The following is a 22,559-nucleotide window of genomic DNA, read 5'->3' as shown; positions in this document are numbered from 1 at the left end:
TCTTCGAAAAGAAATGTGGCAGCACAGTTGCTCTTTTATGTGTATCGCCCCTTTGTGGGCGCTAGGTTGAGTGCAGCAGCATGTGGTCCACAATGAAAATGAAATGAATCAGGATATCAACATTTTTTAAGATGAAAAAGAAAGTTGTATAAAATGTTAAAGAAAAATATAAGACTCACTAGACCCAGACTCAGTTTTCAACCTTATACCATGACAGTCGGGATGGTTCTTTTCCTCTTTGGCCTGGAGGACACGACGTCCACAATTTCTAAAAATACTTTGAAGTGTGGTCTCGTTGGACCACAGAACACTTTACCACGTTGTATCAGTCAGTTTTAGATGATCTTGGGCCTAGACAAGCTGGAGGTGTTTCTGGTAGTTTTGATAAATGGCTTTTGCCTGGACAGTAGTTTCTATTTGTACTTGTGGATGTAGCACTAAACTGTGTTTACTGACATTGGTTTATTGACGTGTTCCTGGGCCCATGTGGCGATATCTTTCCACATTGCCGATTTTTGATGCAGTGCCACCAATGAGATCAAAGGTCACGGGCATTCAATATTTGTTTTCAGCCTTGCCGCTTATATGCAGTGATTACTCCAGATTCTCTGAACCTTTCTTTACATTATGGACCGTAGATGAAAAAGTCCCTAAATTCCTTGCAATTATACATTCTCCTTAAATCATGACAATTTTCTCACACACTTGTAAATAAAGAGGTGAAGCTCACCCCGTCTTTGCTTGTGAATGACTGAGGGACTCAGGGAAGCTCCTTTTTCTACCCAAACATGGCACCCACTAACTAGCCTGTTTACCAGAGGGATGTTCCAAACAAGCGTTTGATGAGCATCCTTCACCTTTTTTTTTCCCCCATCTGCCCTAGCTTTTTTAGAACATGCTGCAGTCATGAAATTCCAAGTTAATAATTTGCTAAAAATACATCTTATCTGTTTGAACATTAAATATCATCTTTGTAATGGATTCAATTAAATATAGGTTGAACATGATTTGCAAATTTTCTGTTTTGATTTGTTTAACAGCATCCAAACTTCATTGGAATTGGCTTTGTACTGTACTATAATATAAAAGACAGTAATTTTTACTCATTTTGTGTATTTTAGGGCATAAAAGTTTACACGATGCTCCATCGATTAAATGACCAGAAAAATATTTTTATCCATAGAAAAAAAATTCAGCATTTCTGCATTTTAAAATTTGTTTCCAATTCAATAGTAATGTTGAAATGAGACATTCATGGAAAATCTTTTATTGGTCAAGTATAAAGTCATCTTATATCACACAATCATGATTTTCTTGAAAAAAAATGACTTTATTTATATATAGAAAACTGAAAAAGAATGGCAGAAAACAAGACACCCCGACAACATTTGGTGTCTTCCAACAGTTGCATGATCACAAATGTGAACGATCAATCCAGTTGATTGGAATTCACAGTAAGCCCAAAGTGTGTCACAGGCCTGCTTACAGATGTTTTGAACCATTTCAACATTATTACAGAATACAAAGCAATAAAAGAATGTCCTGCTGTCATATCAGTTGTCAAATGCATAAACATAAAAGAAGCAATAATCTCCCATCAACACTTTCAAGTGTTAAACAGCATCATAAAATAGAGCTGAACTCATCATCCATTTCCTACCTTAATGCCACTTTCTGATAAATCATACTGCATCTTCTTCACATGATATAAAATAAGTTATGCTGCAGCCAATGGAACAGTATCAGTAACTTTCTGGAAATAAACCTTGTCAATCACACAGGCCAGTAAACACTGAACAAAACAAAAAAAAGGTGACCAAAAAAAAGTGTTTTCATATCAAGTCAAAGTACAGTAAATACATCATTTTGTTAGTGCCAAAATTAAATAAATATGAAGCAAATTAAATAATTGGCAATTAAAAACTTCATCTAGTGAAAATATAATAACTGATTCAATTGTCCATTGATTCATTCAAGTGTGAAATATAAATCTGAAAAATGATCCCGCATTTATAATTTTGCAAATACGAGACAACTAAGTATTTTATGACTATGACTCGGAATCTTTCATGCTGTGATTGCCAACCAGTGTTCCGTGAGAGCTCTTCTGGTGTACCGGAGGAAATTATCAAATTTCACTTAATTGGTCATAATATTGTTTCCATCCATCCATTTTCTGAGCAGCATTTCCACATGAGGGTCGTGGGAGTGCTGGAGCCAATCCCCGTTGTCATCGGCCAGGAGGCGGGGTACACCCTCAACTGGTTGCCAGCCAATCACATAGAAACAAACAACCAGTTGGACGCACAATCACACCTTGGTGCAATATAGGGTGTCCAAATAATGTTGCATGTTTTGGGGATAGAGGGGGAAACTGGAGTGCCCAGAGAAAACCCACGCAGGCACGGGGAGAACATGGGAACTCCACACAGGTGGGGTCGGGATTTGAAACTCGGTCCTCAGAGCTGTGAGGGCAACGCTGTACAGCTGACGCCTAATATTATTTATTGACAACAAATAAATCTTTGTTGATCTATCTGTGGCAGTGGCATATAAATACAGAATACATGCTCTTCTATTGCACAGCAGAAAGTGTATAATTGACTTGTGTCCACTTTTTGTGACAATGTTTGTGTGCTGTGTGATTTTTCCAAATGTAAGATATGTTGCCTTGGCTCAAGAACGGTTGAGAATCACTACTCTGATGTGCATAAATCTGAACAGGCATGCAGCTGCAAAGTTTACTGGCTGCGTGCATTCTACGTTCAAGTCAAACCCGTCATTTAGTCACAAGCCGGGGACACACACTGGGTGGAGTAATCCTGAAATGTGGGCGATCTCTGTCAAATCTGGAGGGGTGTGGCAATGACTTGACATTTTTTTGTGAACTTAAGCACTTTTTAACTCTTCTAGACTTCAGATATTGTTGAAAGTCTAACGTCCTAGGAACATTATATTGCACGTTTTGATTCACTTAACTGCCCAGTGAATGCGGTGTGGCTGACTTGTGTTGAAGGTGTGGGTATTCATTCAATGGCCATCATTTTTTCCTCACACATTATACCGATAGCCATTATTATAACATTATAATGAGAAAATATTGGACTAATGCGTTTCAGCTTTTGTAGCTTGGCCTTTAAAAGTGTTGCTCAGAACAACTAAAGTCATCGTAATGCCACAGTGGTGAGTCAGATTTTGAATATCTCGTTTTTACTCACTCACATAGTGCTGGTCAAATCAGTATTAGAAATATATATATATTGGTACATTTACAATGAGGAAAATAAGTACTTGAACACACTGCTCTTTTGCAAGTTCTCCAACTTAGAAATCATGGAGGGGATTGAAATTTTCATCGTATGTGAATGTCCACTGTGAGAGAGATCATATAAAAAGAAAAATCCAGAAATCCCAGTCTCAACCCAAATAAGCATATCAAGGTTCTGGCGTGGCTTAGCCAGTCTCCAGACCTAAACCCGATAAAAAATTTTTGGAGGGAGATGAAACTCCATGTTTCTCAGCGACAAGCCCAGAAACTTGTCTGATCTAGAGAAGGCCAAAATCCCTCATGCAGTGTGTGCAAACCTGGTGAACAACTACAGGAAACGTTTGACCTCTGTAATTGCAAACAAAGGCTACTGTACCAAATATTAACATTGGTTTTCTCAGGTGTTCAAATACTTAACTGCACCTGTATCACTCAAATTGTCAAAAAAACAATTAAATCATTAAATTATTGATCAGCGAACTACTATTTTCTGCCTTGTGCCATTGTTGGGACACACCCTGATATCCTGCTGGTGAATCAGTATTAGTAATATATTCTGGAGAGTATAACACGAGTAGTCACTTTAAATTGCTCCCTTTACACAATTGTCATTGCACTGGTCTATAATGACAACTGCGAACGGGTAAGCCCACTCTGTATAAGCTTAGTCATGACGAGCGTTGACGCACTCTTAACTGTTCTAAATGAAGACGACTGCATCTTTCACATCAGTAAGGGAATGTCTCTTGTTTTGTTCTTGTTAGTTGAATCTTTGTTCTGAATGTCGTACCAGAGCAGCGCCAACTACCGGAGACAAATTCCTTGAGTGTTGTTACACAATTGGCCAATAAAGCTGATTCTGATTGTTTATCAATGTCTGCTGTGCAATTGGCTTGGAGGCAGTCAGGATGTACCTAGCCTCTAGTTCAAAGTCAGCTGAGATATGTGCCAATATACCTGCGACCCTCGTGAGGATAAGGGGTTCAGAAAAATGAATGGATGGAAAAGCATTTGATCCTCTTGGCCACAATCCATTTTTACGAAATGAATATATATTACAGATGGACGCAGCGTTGGGCCACTGATAAATATTACTAAAATTGACAGAGGAGCGTATGTAAATGATTTTAAGACACTTAAATATGTAATGACTATATAACATGGTGGATGAGGGAGCTGAATTGCAGTTGGGGGTTACCTAAAATGTTAATAAATAGTGCAATAACCATTGAGCAAAGGCTGATTTTGTTGTCTCTAATCATGTGCTGTTTATACCATACACTCAGTACCCAATGTGTGCACTTTACATAAATTAGAATAAAATGCACATTAATAGTTTAAAAAAAAAAAAAAAAACCCACATCAGTTCCTCGACAAAATTATCCAGAGAATAATCGATTGCAAGGAGATGCAATCATGACAGCACTACTGATACATTTTCCAAATAAATTTAAATGGCATTCACATTTCAGGAAAACGCCACGCTCCAGGAAATACAATATTTGTTGTATTGGACCTTAGAAGTCATTGCAGGAGAATGCACATCGTTTGAAGGTATGAAGGCCAGGTGCGTAGCAAAAAATGACTTAGCACAAATGAGAATATGGCCCCAAATGAATGGGGACCTCACTACATGAAAGGAGTCGTTCACATTTTAAAAGGTCTAATCCAGAGGACCTATATTTTATTTATGTATCACACAAACAGATTTTTCCTTAAAAAATATTTAAAAAATTCTCAACACAACAGAAATGAAATAAATTAGTGCCAAAGTGCACGTGTTTTGTAATCTGAATGCCTCCGATGGCTGTTTCAAACCGAGGCTCAGTAGAAGCTGCTTCAGTGTGACATCACATCTAGACAACCCCAGTAAAGAATCATACAAGCTGTGAGTGAGATCTAGAGGAGATAGACAGCAGTGATGAAGTTTTTATGGAATGCTCTGTGGAAGAGATGGGAACTGAAGAGGAGGAATTTTCTAATCCCTCCCATGTTTGAAAAATATCCCATGCAGGTGTAAATAAACCATATATGTTTGAATTTGAGTTGACGAATACAACACAAGATAGGATTCGGCGAGATGTGACGCAGTTGACGTGGAACTTCGCACCCAAAGCACAGACTGGTAGGTGCCTCAAGAATTCTACATCTTGTTGACGAAATAATCTAATTCAAACACTTTTCAACATCTGCTGCTGCTTACACACAACAGTGAATCGTTTGTCGTTGTTGTACTAGCAACTGAGTCGGCATAAAACAAAAATCGAAACCTTCGGTTTCGTTCTGCATTTAAAGATCACGTTTATAGGCCATTCTTTGCGTTATTTACATGCATTTAACACATTTTAAATAATGCACCTAACACTTGAGAGCACACACTGCCGTAGTCGAATTTCAGGAAGACCTCAGTGTCAACATTACACTAACTTTATAGAGTGTCCAAATTTCATCAGCTCCTAAACATCACATGGATGCGGATATTAGCTGACATATATCTCAGTATCAGTATTGTACTTACATTTAAAACGAGGTAGATACTTGTCAATACTAAACAATTGAACACGTACGTACTTATTTGCTACCGAAGCCAAGTGAACGCTGTACCTAGTTTTCAAAGCAATCCTCCATGAAATGCTTGGAACATTTTACTGTCCACTTTGATTTGTAAGTCCAATGCGCCCACTTTGTCTTCACAAACCTGGTCCATAACCTGTCTACCTGTTCATCTTTCGGTCATTCACGTAAGCAGCGTTTGACGCTGAACAGCAGTATACAGGACACTTCCTCACATTCTTTCCTAGCTTTTTCACTCTCTGGCTAAATTTTGTCTACATGTGATCTCACATTCTGGGGAGTTACGGAACTTGACGGATCTAAGTGACATTTTGAACAAAATCTTGAGACTGACTGACGCTAATTTATTTAATTTCTGTTGTGTTCAGAATTTTTAAAATATTTTTTATCGAAATTTTAGCTACATTTGTATGATAGACAAATAAAATACAGGTCCTCTGGATTAGACCTTTGATACATTCATTAATAATATTATGGGAGTAAACTCATGATATAAATCTGATTTTATTCAATTGCCTTATGTATTATGTTAATTACTATAATGAGGTAATATTTGTAGTCTTTACAATGATTTAAAAATATTGATAGAATTATGAATACAAATTAATGAATTACATCATTTTGTAATTTAGTAAATTGTGCCACGTTATGGTTTATAGTATAATACATATGATAAATCCATAACTGTGACAATTAGATTGAATACAAAAATATTCCTGTATATTACATTTTCCATTAATTTGATGGGGAAAAGAATTCGTAAATAGTCCAATTAAGCCTGCAACCTGTAATTAATTAAATGGAAAAGCACATGAACTATTTAAATTTGAATAAATTTAGATTTCAATTGCTATATTTACTCAATTGTGGCATCCATATAAACACCTGGTGAAAACACACAAATACACATGTAAGCGGGGCGCGCACGCCACACACGCATACGCACATAGAGTCACTGAGAAGGACTTCAAATCCATACAAGTTGATACTGCTTTGATAGCACAATTAGCATTAGCTACTAAGCCATTTAACCTTTTAAAAGTAGAATTAAAAGCAATGAGGAGAAACTTTTCTGATCTTTGGATGACTTCATCGCTTTAAATTTTTAACCTATTGACCACTGTTTGCTGACAAATGAAGAGAGTTTTACGATAGTTTTAGCGATGGGAGAGGATCTGATGCATCTCCTCTTCATCACGTAGGGGGGGGGAGTTTTGAAACCCAAGACAAAGGAAAGGAAGAATTTAGCAGAAACCAGACCTTTCGCTCACATTCTGAAAGTTCACCGTCGTTAGTCACATGATATCCGGGAGCCAAAATACCGGCTAAACCAGCTGGATCTCTCCAGAGTAGGTGGTGAGCAGCAGCATGATGGAGAAGCCCGTCAACAGGCCAGCGTTCTGAATGGCGAAGGTGATCAGGAAGCTGCTGCCGCCGGCGTCTTCCTCCTCGCGACTGACCTCGTTCATCTCGGGAAACTGCGAAGTAAAATAAAGATGCACACAAAAATTCCCTTGTTTGTAGTGACTGGATTATTGTGTCTTCTATTTTTTCTAGTGAATGCATTATTTGGTCTACACTTGTTTCAGACGTGACAAATAATTTTGTCTACACTTTTTCCATATCTAACAGGATTATTTAGACGACACCCTTATTATTTCAGACCAACAGGGTTATTATTTCTGTGTGAATGGATTATTTTGATTTTTCTTCCTTCTTTAAGAAGACCAAATGTTTAAGTTTGTCCTCCCCGTTCCCTGGTCTTATTTTGTCAAATGTTTTCAATGAGTGAATCTGGATTATTTAGTCTAAAATCTTTGTTGGAGTGACTACACGTTTTCCAGGTGTTCTACTCTTTCTAGATACTAGATACTTTAAATACTTATTTTGTAGACACTATTTCAAGAAATGATTGCATGATTGCAATCTTTCTAGGTCTGATACAAAAATAAATGAAATGGGGACTGACCATGTCTGCCAGAGAAATGTAGAGGAACATCCCCCCCGCCAAGGCGAAGATCCAGTTGGGGGAGAAGCTGTTTCCAGCCAGGATACCAAAGGCCATCCCCAGGTAGCAGCAGCAAGCAGATACAAAGTTGAAGAAGAGCGCCTGCTGGATGCTCATGCCAGCATTCAGCAGAATTACAAAGTCACCTGGAGGACAGTAACCGTATCCATCAAATTTGGCAAAAACAATGAATAATGAAGAGATTTAATCTTGTCCACTTTGGATGCAATTCAAACCTTATCTCAGTAAACAAATTCGACATAACATCTGGAAAATGTTTGCTATATAACAAGCGGTTTTGATCTCTGCAGTGTTACCGTTAATGTTGATAAAGTAGTCACAGATGGGACAGAGATATGGAATTGTTTTAAAACATCCATCCATCCATCCATTTTCTTAGCCGCTTATCCTCACAAGAGTCGTGGGAGTGCTGGAGCCTATCCCAGCCGTCAACAGGCAGGAGGCAGAGTACACCCCGAACTGGTTGCCAGCCAATCGCAGGGCACATCAAAAATAACAGCCGCACTCGCAATCATACCTAGGGGCAATTTAGAGTGTCCAATTAATATTGCATGTTTTTGGGATGTGGGAGGAAACCGGAGTGCCTGGAGAAAACCCACCCACGGGGAGAACATCCAAACTTCACACAGGGAGGTCTGGGATAGAACCCAGGTCCTCAGAACTGTGAGGCCAACGCTTTTCAGCTGGGCCACCGTGCATCCCTTTTTAAAACAGAACTACTGAAAAACTGCATCTGCAAGTGTCTTTTTACAAAAAGATAACTTGCTTTTTCATATAAACTAACTCTTTAGACTTCATTTTTAGCCCTCAGTTCATCAGGGCCTTGTGTTTGTTCTGTTTGTATCATTCCTGTTAGATCTTTGCTCAGTTTTTTAAATTTTCAGTATGATTGTCATCATTACTGTCATCATGGGAGTCCTAATGATGTACACAATTGTTGTGCCCATTGTTCTCTGGTCTTTCTCCTGGTGGCTCAATACCTCTTGTTTTCTCTCTCCACCTACCCTGTTCCTTAACTCTGTCTCTCCATCTACACCCAACCGGGCGAGAAAGACTGTTACCCGACAGAGTCTAGGTTCTGCTCCAGGTTTCTGGCATGGAGGGAATTTTTACTTTCCTCTTTTGACATTGAAGATTTAATTTACTAAATTGGAAATTATTGTTTTTTCTCAGTAACATAGTTCCACTTTTGAATTATGTGAGCAGTGATATTGTTAATGCTCCCTCACATGCACAAGTCTTTGAGGCTGCGTGGTTCGGCTGGCTTTGATCAAATGCGTGAAACTGAATGATAGTCCAGATAACGGCCCAAACCACAATCCCTGCTGGTCCGTAATGTTACTCACCAAGCTCGTGGGGGAACTCCTCACACAAAATTGCCACCGATGTGCTGATGCCCTGAAAGACTGAGGCAGTGAAGGAGGCGCCGATGGCAAGGCCATCGATGAAATTGTGCAGGCCATCGCTCAACGTGATCATCCAGGCTAGTGTGCCGATGTCAGAGTACGGTGTCCCTTTGAGCCAATAGCAGCTGCCCGCGGTTCTGCTGGCCCGTCCCCCGCCACCATCCACATTCTGCGAGTCCTGAAAATGAGGGATTAAACAAAGCATCTTTAAAAGATGATGGTGGTATGACTGTCGATAGTTTTGTTAAAACTCATGACTCGAGAATTATTATTTTTAAGAGTGACTGAATAATTTTGTCTTCACCGTTTTGTTTTGTTTTGTATTTATTGAGGGACTAGATTCTTTTTAGGAATGACCCTGGATCTGACCCACATTCTTTCCAGACGAAACTATGGACTATATATCCTTCATTTTTAAAAAAATAAAAATAAAAAAAAAATACCCCAGATTATTTGGTCTACACTTTCTTCAGGTGTCACACAGGAGTATTTCAACCGCCTGGCCACCTCATCTGTTTCTGAATTATTTTGTCTAAACTTCTTCCAAAAGAAATTTGGGATCTATTTTTCTACACCCTTTCATAATGACTAGGAGTGAGCGTTAGTGAATTATTTTTTACTGCCATTTTACTAGCTGTGACGAGGGAACATTTTATCCTTAGTATTTCCATGAGTAAATTTGGACTATTTGGTTCCAAGAGTGACGACGGTCTTTTTTTTTTTTTTTTTGGTACATTCTTTCAGGTAATGAGTACAGATTATTATGTCAACAGTCTTTACTGGTGTGACTCTGGACCATTTTGTCTTTAGTCTTTGCAGGAGTAACTCTGGATTATTTTCTCTACAGACTTTATGAAAGTGACTTTTTTTTCTTTTAAATAACTGGATTATTTGACAAGATTTGTTTTAGCAGTGAGTGAATGGATTATTTTTTCTGCTCTATGCAAAGCCTGATTGAAACCACAAATCTTCATGTGAGTCTTAAATGCAAAAAAAAAAAAAAAAGCAGTCAGAATTTGAAGTGGTACCTGTGGTGTTTGTGAGGGGCGCAGCATGTGCTCGCCCTCGTCAGCGTCTATTTTTCCCACAGCATGGCCACTGCTGATCTCCCCATTCTGTTGCACCTTTTCACCCTCCTCCATGTCTCTGTCGGGTGCAGAGTAGTGCTTGCCGCTGGAGTAATGACTGTGGCCGTGACCCTAATAGGCAGGCAATCAGTCATCAATCAAGAGAAGAACCTGCAAAAATATTATTTTGAAGCTAACATATTTAATTTCTGTTGTGTGGATAATTTTTTAATATTTTTTTATGAAATTTTAGCTACATTTGTATGATAGATAAAATACAATTTCTCTGGATTAGACCTTTAAAATGTGATTCTTTCATCCTTATGTTGTGGCCCTACGTGGCTTGGAAAAATAAATTATAAGCGCCTGATTGAAGTATATGTTATTTGTCTCAAAGATGTGTAGCATGTCTTCTTAGTCAAAGTTTTTAACTTCTTTCTTCAAACCTTGTGCAATTTTGGTGATCACCCTTCACCTTCTTCAAAGACGTTTGACAGAACTTACCTGATTACCAGATTTGACAGCCAGCATGCGTGGGAAGTCCAGCAACACCAAAACTGCACTGTATCTGACCATACATCCATCCATCAATTTTCTGAGCCGTCTATCCTACTGAGGTTCACGGCAGTGCTGGAGCCTATCCCAGCTGTCAACAGGCACGAAGCAGGGTACACCCTGGACTGGTTGCCTGCCAATCGCGGGGCGCATGGAAACAGACAACATTCACACTCACACCAAGGGGAAATTTACTGATTCCAATTAATGCATGGTGTTGGGATGCCCAGAGAAAACCCACCCAGGGACGGGGAGAACTTGCAAACGCCACACAGGCGGGGCCGAGATTTGAACACCGGTCCTCAGAACTGTGATGCCAACGATCTACAGGTGCACGACCGTGCCACCCAATATCTCAACAAACTTCATTTTATTTTTGTGATTTGCAAACCATTGTAATATTTGTCACACCACTTCATTGGAATTGGGGTTATTTTTGTAAATGCACTGCATGCGTCTCCGCGGTGAAACTATCATTCACAGTTTCCCTTTTCATCATGTTTTTGGAGGCATAAAAATTTAACTCGCAAACCACGATACAAGACCTCTTAATTCAACCCTTGTAGTAAGATGAGATGTTCGTATTGTCATGCTGCCAACCAGTCAAGGGTTTACCGTCTCTTGCCCGAATCCAGCTTGAATAGGCTTCGGTTCACCTGGTGCCCTAATGAGCACAAGTGCTACAGAAACTCTATTTAAGAGAAAAAATATGCCAAACATAAAACTAGAAACCAGAAGCTGCGAACTGCGAAGCCGACGTGCTAACCACTCTGCAACTTGTGCAGCTTCTAAATGGTAGATGATTATTCAGTAAATATAACTTAAATTCACTCACTGTGTGCTTCTGTTTGAGGAGCATCTTGAGGATCTTCTCGGTGAAGAAGAAGAGATAAAAGCCTCCAAACACCATTGCAGACTTGGACACATAGAAGTTGACCATAGGATCAAAGCCAAAGGCCTAACATACGGAAAGAAAAAAAAAAAGCGTATTGTAAACATCCCAACAACACCTGTTTAGTGACAAGCTAACATGAGTCCATGTGATGTAAGACAATTGTCACTGCCACTACTCTTTCAAAGTAACTATCTTGAAAACTGTGAACGAGTCTTTTTCACGCTGCTAAATTTGGTCTAAAGCCTCGTTTCCATTAAAAGGTACAGTACACTTCAGTAATTACAAAATAACGAAAAATCTACATAAACATGACTTATCAAAAATAATGCTGTTGTTGGGTAGTTTTGGTATTCATATTGTCACACAACATATATGGGTATATAATATTATGTCGGTCTTGAAAAATCTGAAGATGCTATAAAATGAGTGTAATAACATTTATTAAGATAAGCGTATAAAGGACAACGAGAGGGCAATATGGTTGAACTCTGATTTGAAAGCAGATGGCAATGATAGAGTTAACTAGTGAGAGGAGCCATCGCATTAATGAAATTACACGTGTATGCTGCACACAAAGAGAAATGATTTTTTTGAAGTTGACAATGTGATGAAAGTCGAGTTGAAGTTGATTGTTGATGTAATTGACATTTTTGGGTGAGTTCAAAGTCCTCCGTATAATGTCAGCTTGGAAGACCAGAGACCAAAACTACATTGTAGGCGGTTAGGCGGCTTCAAGTTTCATATGCCGATCCGAAGTAGTAAACAGTGACTAATCAATTCAACACCTAGTTCAAGCGCTGTCTGCACAACCTATATTTATATTTTTCTTTTGAATATTTTTGTTGTTTTTCTATCACACCAAAAACACTGTATAATACAGATTTTTTTTGAAGGGTGGAGGCAGGAAACATAACTTTGTGTACTGTACCAAACAACACTAAATGGTACTGCTTGATGAAAATAGGGCTATTAACTCTTCTTTCCCTAGCCATAGTAACAGAGTAGCAGTGTGACCCTTATGAGGATAAGTGGCTTGGAAAATGGATGGATGGATGGATGGAGGCTGATGGCTCAGTTGGTTCTAGTAATAAGCTACCTCTGGGATGAGCTGAAAAAGGGCATTGGAGTACAGCGTGCCGATGGCCAGGGCAATGAAGAAGAGTAGCAGGCGCTTGTAAAAGGTTTTCTTCATGAAGGGCACCACGCAGGCCCCCAACAGCGAGCACAGCGAGATGAGTGTCACGCTCAGGAATCCATAGCCCCACACTGTGAAGCAACCAGAGCAGAGACGAGACGAAGAGGAAAAGGAGAGACACAGAGAAGTCATTAATAAAGTGATTTAAGGGATTGACTTGGATGAACCCACAACCTAAATGGGGAACGAGAACCGTGACGGCGGGCATCCTTAGAGACACAGTATACTCGTTGACCTCCCATTTAATGTTTCAAACCTGCTCATTTATGTTGCTATAGAGGAAAGGAAAGCAAAATTAAACACACATTAGCCCCTTTCACGTTGAATGTCAAACACCAAATGGGGGTTGACATGGGCACAAAATAGTTTCAAAATTCCAAGCCTGGGTGTAGGTACGGGCTGGTTGCAGGTTTTAAGGTATACTGTGGTGTTTAAAACTCATCGTTTCAAAATTGCTAATATGTTCCATCAGTGATATGAGCCATTTTTGTTTTGTTTTTTTAGGGCAGGTGGTTCATCAGTGCAGAGTAACACAATCCTCCCACCTCTTGTCGCTGGTGTGAGTAGTCAGTGACGCCAATGACTTTTCCCCTCGTTTTAAGAATTCGTCAGGTAGCACGGCTTGGTAGTTGGAAGCATATGCGTAACGTGGATATGAAGAATGACGATAGTTACATTAAGTTTACAAGAGCGGCAGCAATCACACAAATAATGGGTAATGTTAATATATTAAAGTGACAGTGTCTTGAAATGAACTGTTGCTTTGAAATCAGTTACAAGGGAGTTAAATCACCTAATACTGATCAAGGGTGTCAAATTATTGCATTAATTGCGATTGACTACATAAAATTTATCCAAATGCTTGAGGCACCAAAGCTGTTTGCTCTGCCAATCGACCACCTGTTTATGTCAGTGAGGGGGTCTGTGTTAATGCCAAAACATCGTGACTTGCATTAAATATGAGATATAAACATCGTTTCCATCTCTACACGATGGACAAAAATGGGGTTAATGTCTGAATAAACTAGGCTCTGTGTGACAGGCACAAATTGATGCATCTTGACTGCTGCTGAATCCCCGATAGGCCACATATTTTTTTTTACTTTGTGTAACAGAGGATACTAGCACAAACACAGACACACACAGACACAGACACAGACACACAGACACACACACACACACACACACACACACACACACACACAATTGCTTTTGTCAATTCAAGTGTTTGCACAATGGAGTTGTTTACACCTTAGGACCTGTAAACATAAAAAGGGGAGGCAAATTAACCTTAATTACCTAACAGAAGAAAGAGTTCCATTGATGCCCAAATTAAGAAACCAGTGGTTTTGCACACGACACAGTCGCAGGGGAAAGAGGGACTACCCATGCAACAAGACACCACTGAGAAAACAAATACAGGAAGGAAAAAGCATGGCCTGAGGGGGGTGAGTGACTTTGTGTGAAGCTATCCAGCATTTTGTGTAATTTAATAGTGTGCCGTGGGATGCAGAGGAGCAAGGGGTAAGGGAGCCAAACCTCCGGCAGCAGCTGCAGGACGGCAGTTGAGTACAGCGTGCTGATGGCAAGCGTGATGAAAAAGGTGAAGATATACTTCATGTAGCGCATCTTCATCACCGGCACCATGAAGACTCCAGTTAGGGCAAAGACATTGACCAAAGACACACTCAGGAAAGAAAAGCCCCAAACTGGGGAAGGGTGAGGGTGTGATTGCATTCAGGCATTGAATTTTCAACACAAACTATACTAAGTTATTTAAGTTACAGCCTGTAAAAAGCGTTCGATGAGGAAAATTTCTGCAACAATAAACACTTAAGACAAAGAGACGCCCCAATTTTCCAGTGTGAGAAAAACCTTGTATCAGATCAAGTGTGTGACTTAATATTGTCCCTGTGCAGAGAAAATAAACCATGTATCCCGTAAAAAATTACCAAAGATGAGATCAAACATGAAATTTGGAGATGTGTGGCTTTCATGGGACATCAATAATGGACATGACATGACACCACATATACCGTAAGAAATAGACTTAATGTCACTGTCCAGTGAAAACCATGTACCAGTATCTCCTATTTGTTATTTTTTTTTTTTTTACATACTTTTTATCCCTCCAAAACTTAAATATGTTTCAATTTTGGATTTAAATAACAGAGAAAAAAAAACAACATTTGGAAATGTTTTTTTTTTTCCCCTAACTGGACACCAACAAGTGAAAAACTGTTTTTTGTCTTAACATGAGACCACATGTGAAACCTAGAATGAGAATATGTACCAGAAGTATGAGACATAAGATTTTCACTGTTCATTGAAAGCCATGTACTGTTTTCTATACCTCTCAAAACTACAAAAAACGGGAAATTTTGATCATCTTTTATATATATATTGTGTGTTTGTGTGCATATATTATCCAGACACACTCCAAACAAGACATAGGGTACATGAGATTGCTGTCCAATAAAGTCCATGCATCACCTTTTTTGTACTTTTTCCCCAAATTAGATTTAAAAACACATTTTTAAATGTTCCACTCAAAAGCTTACCATAAAAAAATATATTTGGAGCATTGTGATTTTCATACAAGCCGATACAAGTCCGATTCCAATATGTCTGTCCATGAGTAAACGCCAAAGTGGCAATTTACAGCTTAAAGGCCCTTTTTTTTTTAATAAAAATAATATTTAATTACATCAGACAAACAGCTGCTTTATGTCAACTGAGGACGCTGAGTCTCGTTTCCTAGTTTGGACTTGAAAGTCAAAACAAAAACTTGGCCAATCGATGGCTCATATCTTGAAAGAAATTAACCAGATCACTCGTATCTCAAAGTATTACTTACTGTATGACATAATACTAGGGCTATCTAATTAAAAAGATGTTATTTCCTAACCAAACTGATTAACACCTATATTCATATGTTGTACCTTCAGCATCAGTAGGCCTTGGCGAGGCATCGGTGCTCAGGTCGTCTAGGTTGAGGTCATGGCACGCACCGGCATCCAGTTGCTGCAGCATGGTGGGGCACAACTCCTGCAACCCAATCCCATCGAGACGAGACTGCTCATCCATGCTGTAGATGGCCAATGTAGCCTCGGGCAAGCACTAGAAAATGCAAAAAACAACAACAAGAACATGGAATCACTTAATCTGACTGATGGATGATGATGGCAGGGCCTAAAGTCATGTGAACCATGAGTGCCCTACATCCTGACCACTTTGTGTTCTTGGCAGTACATTAAAGGCTCAAGATCATCAGGACAGCTGGGCAGTCCTCCACGACATTAAGCAGGAGAAATATGTGGCTATTTGTGCTTCTTCGTGTAAAAGCTAAAGCTGCTATTAAGGGAGTGGAACTCCCATCTGTGGGTGCTAACTTGAGACAATGAGCCAAAATCATCTGGATATGTGGTGTTTCCAGTGAATCCACAAACTCAAGACACTTCATCAAATTCACCCGAGTTCACAGTACTTTGGTGAGTCTTTCAACTCAAGTAACTTCAATCAGTGTTTCAGGTGGAGACCTTTTACTGGTTAGTGCACCACATTTCATGAGTCTGCAGTGCGTCACTTTAAATGAAATCAGTCAAGTCTGTTGTTTCTCGTGAGTCTAACAACTTGAGTCATTGAACCAAATCATCTGAATTCGTGGTGTTTCCTTTGAACAACTTCAGTCAGTGTTTCTGTTGAATCCCTAAAAGAAATGGGTCAAGTGAGCATCTTTGAGTTAGTGGTGTTGGTTAGATCGCTAAATTGAATCGGTGAACCACATCTTCCAAGTCCGCAGGTGTTTATTTCTAGGATTCTGTCAATTCAGGTCAGTGAAGTGAATTTGCAGTGTATCTGGTGAGTCCGCTACTTCAAGTGAGTGAACCAAATCATCTGGTTCCAGAGTCTTTCCGGAAATTCGCCTGAGTCAGAATTTCTGATCAGTTCCATCGAATCAGTAAAATCAGTAAAAAAAAAAAATTATCAGTGTCCACGAGTGTTTGTCGAGAATCTTGAGGCAATGGTGCTTGTGGGTGTGCTTACTTTAGTCAGTGAACCTAATCATCAAAGTCCTAGGATTTTTTTTTTGTGTGAGTTGTTTGCGTTACAGTTTCTGCGGGCCCACTAACTCAGAATCAGTTTTATTGGCCAAGTATGTTAACAAAACATGAGGAATTTGTCTCCGGTAGTTATAGCCACCCAAGTATGACATGTTGAGTTCAAAAACAGTAAACAGTCAATTGACAGGGTATCATATTTTCTGAGCCTCCTCTTTTAATGGTGAGTCCCCTAACAGCGCGTCTGTCAACCACATGATCTGAGTCCTCAGTAATAATGCAATGAGTCTCATCAGTTTTTATGTTGAGTCCAAGTTTCATGAGTCTGCTGTCCCTTGTGTACTGAGCTCCAGTCAGCCAGTGGTCTCAAAGAAAGCTAAAACCGACCTTGGACCGGTGATTCAGGATTCAATACAATCCTTTGACTCATGAACCATGGTATTTTAGGAACCAACTAGCTCTCCTTTGCGCTCACCTTGGATTTGTTCAATTTAGGGGGAGTTGTCGTCATGCTCACATCTTTGTGTCCCTCGTGGGCGTTGCCGTCGCTTTGGCCCTGGCTCAGAAGGGCCAGGAGAGAACGCAGCTGTGGCACAGTGATAGTGCTGTTTTCTCCATGGCGTGCCAACAAGTCTTTGAGCACCTGGGTGGAGGACTGGGTCTGAACATCGTCCTGAGCTGCTACTAGACAATGCAGTAGGAGCAAGACCAAGATGGCCGGTGACCAAAAAAATCTGGAGGTTGTGTGACTATAACAGCAGAAGGTCAACATGGCTGTTGCGCTGCCTGGAAATCTGTCAATAAGAAGGAACATTATAAGAGATAGTGTCTCATAAAAATGAGAAATGCAAATCTCCGTTTATCCACAGACAAAAATCATGAGAAAACAGTATACCTTTGTTTATCGAGACAAAATCTGCAAAGTAGTGACCATATGTTTTTTTTTTATTTATATATACTTCAAAGCTTTATGTACCAATACAAAATTCACGTGAGGTGCAGGAATTATTTTTCTGACTTGGAACCGCCATTCTTACAGTCTACACTGTTGGACCTAAGGCCTTTAACATGTACAACTTTAAAAGGTGGGGCATGGCCTGTTGAGTGATGTGGGAGTAAGCAAATGTTAGTGTAGAGTTGGCTGTTGTTAGCTCAGGTTGAGGGTCTCTGGTACAGCATTAGTTGTGGCGGTGCAACTAGTGTATGAATATGCTTGTTAGGTTTATTTTATTTGTATTTATCCCTGTGGAGGGATTACAATTTGTTCTAACTAGCGGTGGTAGACTACGTTAAAATAGCAATAGATGTTTACAAATACGTAAGCAGTTGTATAAGCCAGTTCTGCGATGGCGTAGACATTACACTTTATCTCATTAATTAAAATATGGAACAGGGAGCTCTGTTTAGGGTTTTATGCTGCCGATTCTGATACCGATTATCCATAAATCAGATCTGCAAACTATTGCTCACACCGGCCTTTGAATATTCCCATCCATCCAGGTCATTTCATTCTCAGGGCATAGAATCGATCAAAATTGGACTGTTCTGTTTGTCTTAGAAGACATTTCAGCTCTCAACTGAGTAGGTTTCATCAGTTCATGCAACAAGGGTTTGTTTGGACACACTAGCCAGTGTTTGTGTGGAAAACTCAACTTTTTGAGTCATCCAAATACCTGTACAAATGACTTAAGACTTTCCTTAAACTCCTTAAAAGGAGTTCAATTCAGAGCTCTCATTTCCATGTCCTCCATGTAGAGGCAAACACCACACACGCAGAAAACCAATCTAGTGTATGTGGTCCTGTGCAGTGAGGAATGCAAAGAGACATACATTGGAAAAACTGAGCAACCAATGAGATGACGCATGGCACAACACACACAGTCCAACCCTTCAGGTCAAGACTCAGATGTCTGCCTGCACTTCCAAGAGAAACAGCACTCTTTTGATGATAAAAATGTGTATATTCTGGACAGGGAAGACAGATGGTTCAAAAGAGGGGGTAGAGAGGCAATACAAACAAAGATTGAAAAAACAGTTTATTAGAGAAGGTGGCTCGCGACATCACCCATCTCCTACTTAAAATGCTATCATTTTGTTCATTCCAAAGAAACTCAATCATTCTCCCTCCAATAAACACCATAGCCTCCTTGTCCATGAGATAACTCTGCAACAAATTTCCAACTGAATATCAATGATAGAGTGTTCCAACTTCCAAAAGATAGACAGCAGTGATGAAGTTTTTATGGAATGTGTAAATGCTACTGGCTTCTTGTGCGTGCATAAGAGATCACACAGGTTTCCGAAGCAATGAGTCTTTATTGAACTCCGAGGACAAGAAATACAGTGAGCGGCTACACAAAGACTGCCACAGGTAAATAACTGAACATAGATAAGGGACCCAACCCATAACACCTAGGAGAGGTGTATTCCCCTACTTGGCATAGTGACAAACAACCAATAATCTACAGAATGCTCTGTGGAAGAGGAGGAATTTTCTTATCCTTCCCATGTTTGAAAAACATCCCACGCAGGTGTAATTCAACCATATATGTTCGAACCAGTGTGAAGTCTGAGCGTCAAATGCAACACAAGAACGGGATTCGGCGAGATCTGACGAAGTTGACGTGGAACTTCGCACCCAAAACACAGACTCGTAGATGCCTCAAGAAATCTACGTACACCTTGTTGACGAAATAATGTAATTCAAACACATTTAAACGTCTGATGCTGCTTGCACATAACAGTGAGTCGTTTGTTGTTGTAGTAGTGATTGAGTCGGCGTAAAACAAAAATCGAAACCTTCGGTATCGTTCTGTGTTTAAAGATTTAGCCCGTATTTTAAACAATGCACCGAACACTTGAGAGCACACACTGCCGTAATCAAATTTCGGGAAGACCTCAGCGTCAACAGTACACTAATTTTATACAGAGTTCGTCACCTCCTAAACATCACATGGATACTGATATTAGCTGACATACATATCTGTATTGCTATTGTACTTACATTTAAAACGAGGTAGATACCTGTCAATACTAAACAATTGAACACGTATGTACTTACTTGCTAACAAAGCAAAGTGAACGCTGTACCGGGTTTTCAAAGCAGTCCTCCATGAAATGTTTGAAACATATAATTGTCCATTTTTATTTGTAAGTAAATTTGCCAAATTTAAATGACATTTTGAACAAAATCTTGAGACTGAATTAGATGTTAATTTATTTCATTTCTATTGTGTTGAGTTTTTTAAATATTCTTTTATGAAATTTTAGCTGCATTTGTATGATAGACAAATAAAATAGATTTCCTCTGGATTAGACCTTTAAAGGACACTCATATTTGTATGACTTGCTGTCAGGTTCACCAATTAGACATTCATTAAACAGGACAAAAAAGGAAGCAAAGACACCAGTTAAAGTCTCGCGAGGAGAGAGGAGAGGAAGTGTCTCGTACAATTCACCACTGCACTCTGTAATTATCCTCTCCTCACCACCTCTATTTATTTAGTTTTAAGACGCCCCATATTTGCATGGACGTTACAAAAAGGAGACGGCAAGCAAAACAGTTGGAAACAAGGCGTTCTTGGTTCATCAAATGTTCCAGTATCTCAGTACCTGTGACAGTGATCACCTGTCGCCCCTTGTGGTAGTTCTCATTGATATGCCCATTGTCAACGTCTTCACATAACAGTATACAGAAAAAACGATTCTAACTACAATTGCAACTATATACACAAATGTCTTCTACCACACATGTTTGTTCATGCGCGTGTGCATGTGTTGAAGATTGCTAAATACATGTGTGATCATCATTTCTTTAACAGGTAGCAGTTCTAATAGAGGCTGCCACGTTATCTAGAGCAGAGCTAAGCATTTCTTTATTGGAAGCAGATGTATGAGAATTATGATCGCAATTATTCCTACACTTGCCTAGCCTTGCCATTTGTGGCACACATTCTCCATATGCTGAAGAGTACGAGCTGTAGGTGATCTTTTTTTTTGTGATGGGCAATGAAAGGCGTTGATAGACGAGAACTAATCACGTTTTCCACAAAAGTTGGCCAATCATGATCAGTGTCCGATTGATTAGAGCACCAGTTGTGTGGAACTATCCCAAACGTAAATGATTTTTTCCATTGACTGTATATAGTTGTGTCCTTAATTTATCAAAATTATATATTTACAATAAAGGTTTTTGTTCATCTATTTATCACAGTAACGCAAAGTGATGGAAAAAATAACTGATCTTCTATTAGATGGCAGGAAGTACATACACTGATTAATGAATCCACTTTGTGTGACATGTGTTCGTGTGTTTGTTGGTGTGTGATACTTTTTAAGTGTAAAATATATGCGTTGTCACCATAAATGGTGTAAATCACTGCTCTACTCAGATCATGTATTCTAATCAGCCAGGTAAAACCAACATTACAACATGACCGTAAAAATGGATGCCAACATTGTAATTACTCTGTTGTAATAAAATTACTTCACACACACCAAAACTTTACAACATGATTTGACAGAACGTTGGGATGTTTACACACAACTGTTAGTGCTACCACTAGCTTGCAAGGGTACATCACGGTTTTGTTGCCTGCTTGTGAGCCCTATCCGATTAAAAATACGAGAACATACCTCAACCAAACCTTAAACAATTGTTCTCTCTTGAGCATCAGTCACCAGCAACGAATGTTTTTCCCCATTTTGTTCTTATAAACACACAGTGCGGGCAATTGTTGTCATTGCCATAGTAATGACAGTGTTCGGTCACTTTTAAGTTTACAAGATAAAGCCTGTTAATTGTAAAAACTGGGATGCGGCAGTATCAGAATACAAGATTTGACTGCAGTAGTTTGACAAAGTACAATCGTGAAAGATCAAATTTGTCTTGTAGTAGGACCCACACAATAGATGTCTGTCTCAAACGTGTTGTCTGTGGCACGCCGCCAAGATTTTTTTAAAACACCAATAAGTCAATAGTATCATTGATTGGATCAGCGAATTATGACAAAGCTGATCTGGATAAAATGCTAATTATTGGCCAATACCGATCAGACGAACCAGATCAGTGTAAAGTCTAATAATTACAATGCTCTAGAACACTTCAATCCCAATGCATTTCTGCAGTTCACAGCATAATTTGAGTGACATGGGTGGGAGGAACCGTTGTTGATCTTTCAGAATACTTCACAAAACTACACCCCAAAATTGGCTCCACGCCAAATTGTAATGTACACTGAGCACACAAGATGTATGCTCACTTTAAACATACGGAACATTGATTCACGCTCAACAAATAGGCTCATTCAGTCCCAGGCGAGAGTCTCAAGGTTCAGTTAGGTAGATCAGGTGGGACACAGGATACAAAACGTACCACTCACAGATGAGTTGGAAAGGATGACGGCTGAAGCAGAGGACAACTATCCACTTAGCTTAGGCAACAAAGTCGAGCAAAGAGTCAAAACTCCTCCTCTGCAACCACATCGGAGCATTCCTTGGCCATTTTGAG

At 39.5% G+C, this 22,559-nt stretch overlaps 1 protein-coding gene across 1 annotated transcript in view; it reads right to left on the bottom strand.

Annotated features, from left to right (window-relative positions):
- Positions 1-4,605: 4,605 nt before the first annotated feature.
- slc39a14 (solute carrier family 39 member 14) overlaps positions 4,606-22,559 on the bottom strand; it is a 29,225-nt gene continuing 11,271 nt past the window's right edge. The window contains exons 2-9 of the mRNA XM_061816460.1: positions 17,526-17,844; positions 15,932-16,109; positions 12,891-13,060; positions 11,735-11,857; positions 10,306-10,476; positions 9,218-9,455; positions 7,812-7,996; positions 4,606-7,320 (exon numbers count right to left, since the gene is read on the bottom strand). Of these exons, the coding sequence (XP_061672444.1) occupies positions 7,168-7,320; positions 7,812-7,996; positions 9,218-9,455; positions 10,306-10,476; positions 11,735-11,857; positions 12,891-13,060; positions 15,932-16,109; positions 17,526-17,822 (1,515 nt within the window). The 5' untranslated portion in view covers positions 17,823-17,844 and the 3' untranslated portion in view covers positions 4,606-7,167. The remainder of the gene's footprint in view (positions 7,321-7,811; positions 7,997-9,217; positions 9,456-10,305; positions 10,477-11,734; positions 11,858-12,890; positions 13,061-15,931; positions 16,110-17,525; positions 17,845-22,559) is intronic.

This window comes from Syngnathoides biaculeatus, chromosome 4 (genome assembly GCF_019802595.1).
Source record: "Syngnathoides biaculeatus isolate LvHL_M chromosome 4, ASM1980259v1, whole genome shotgun sequence".
In the NCBI taxonomy this organism is placed as follows: domain Eukaryota; kingdom Metazoa; phylum Chordata; class Actinopteri; order Syngnathiformes; family Syngnathidae; genus Syngnathoides; species Syngnathoides biaculeatus.
Note: the sequence above shows the minus strand (reverse complement) of the source record. Positions and strands in the feature narration are given on the sequence as shown.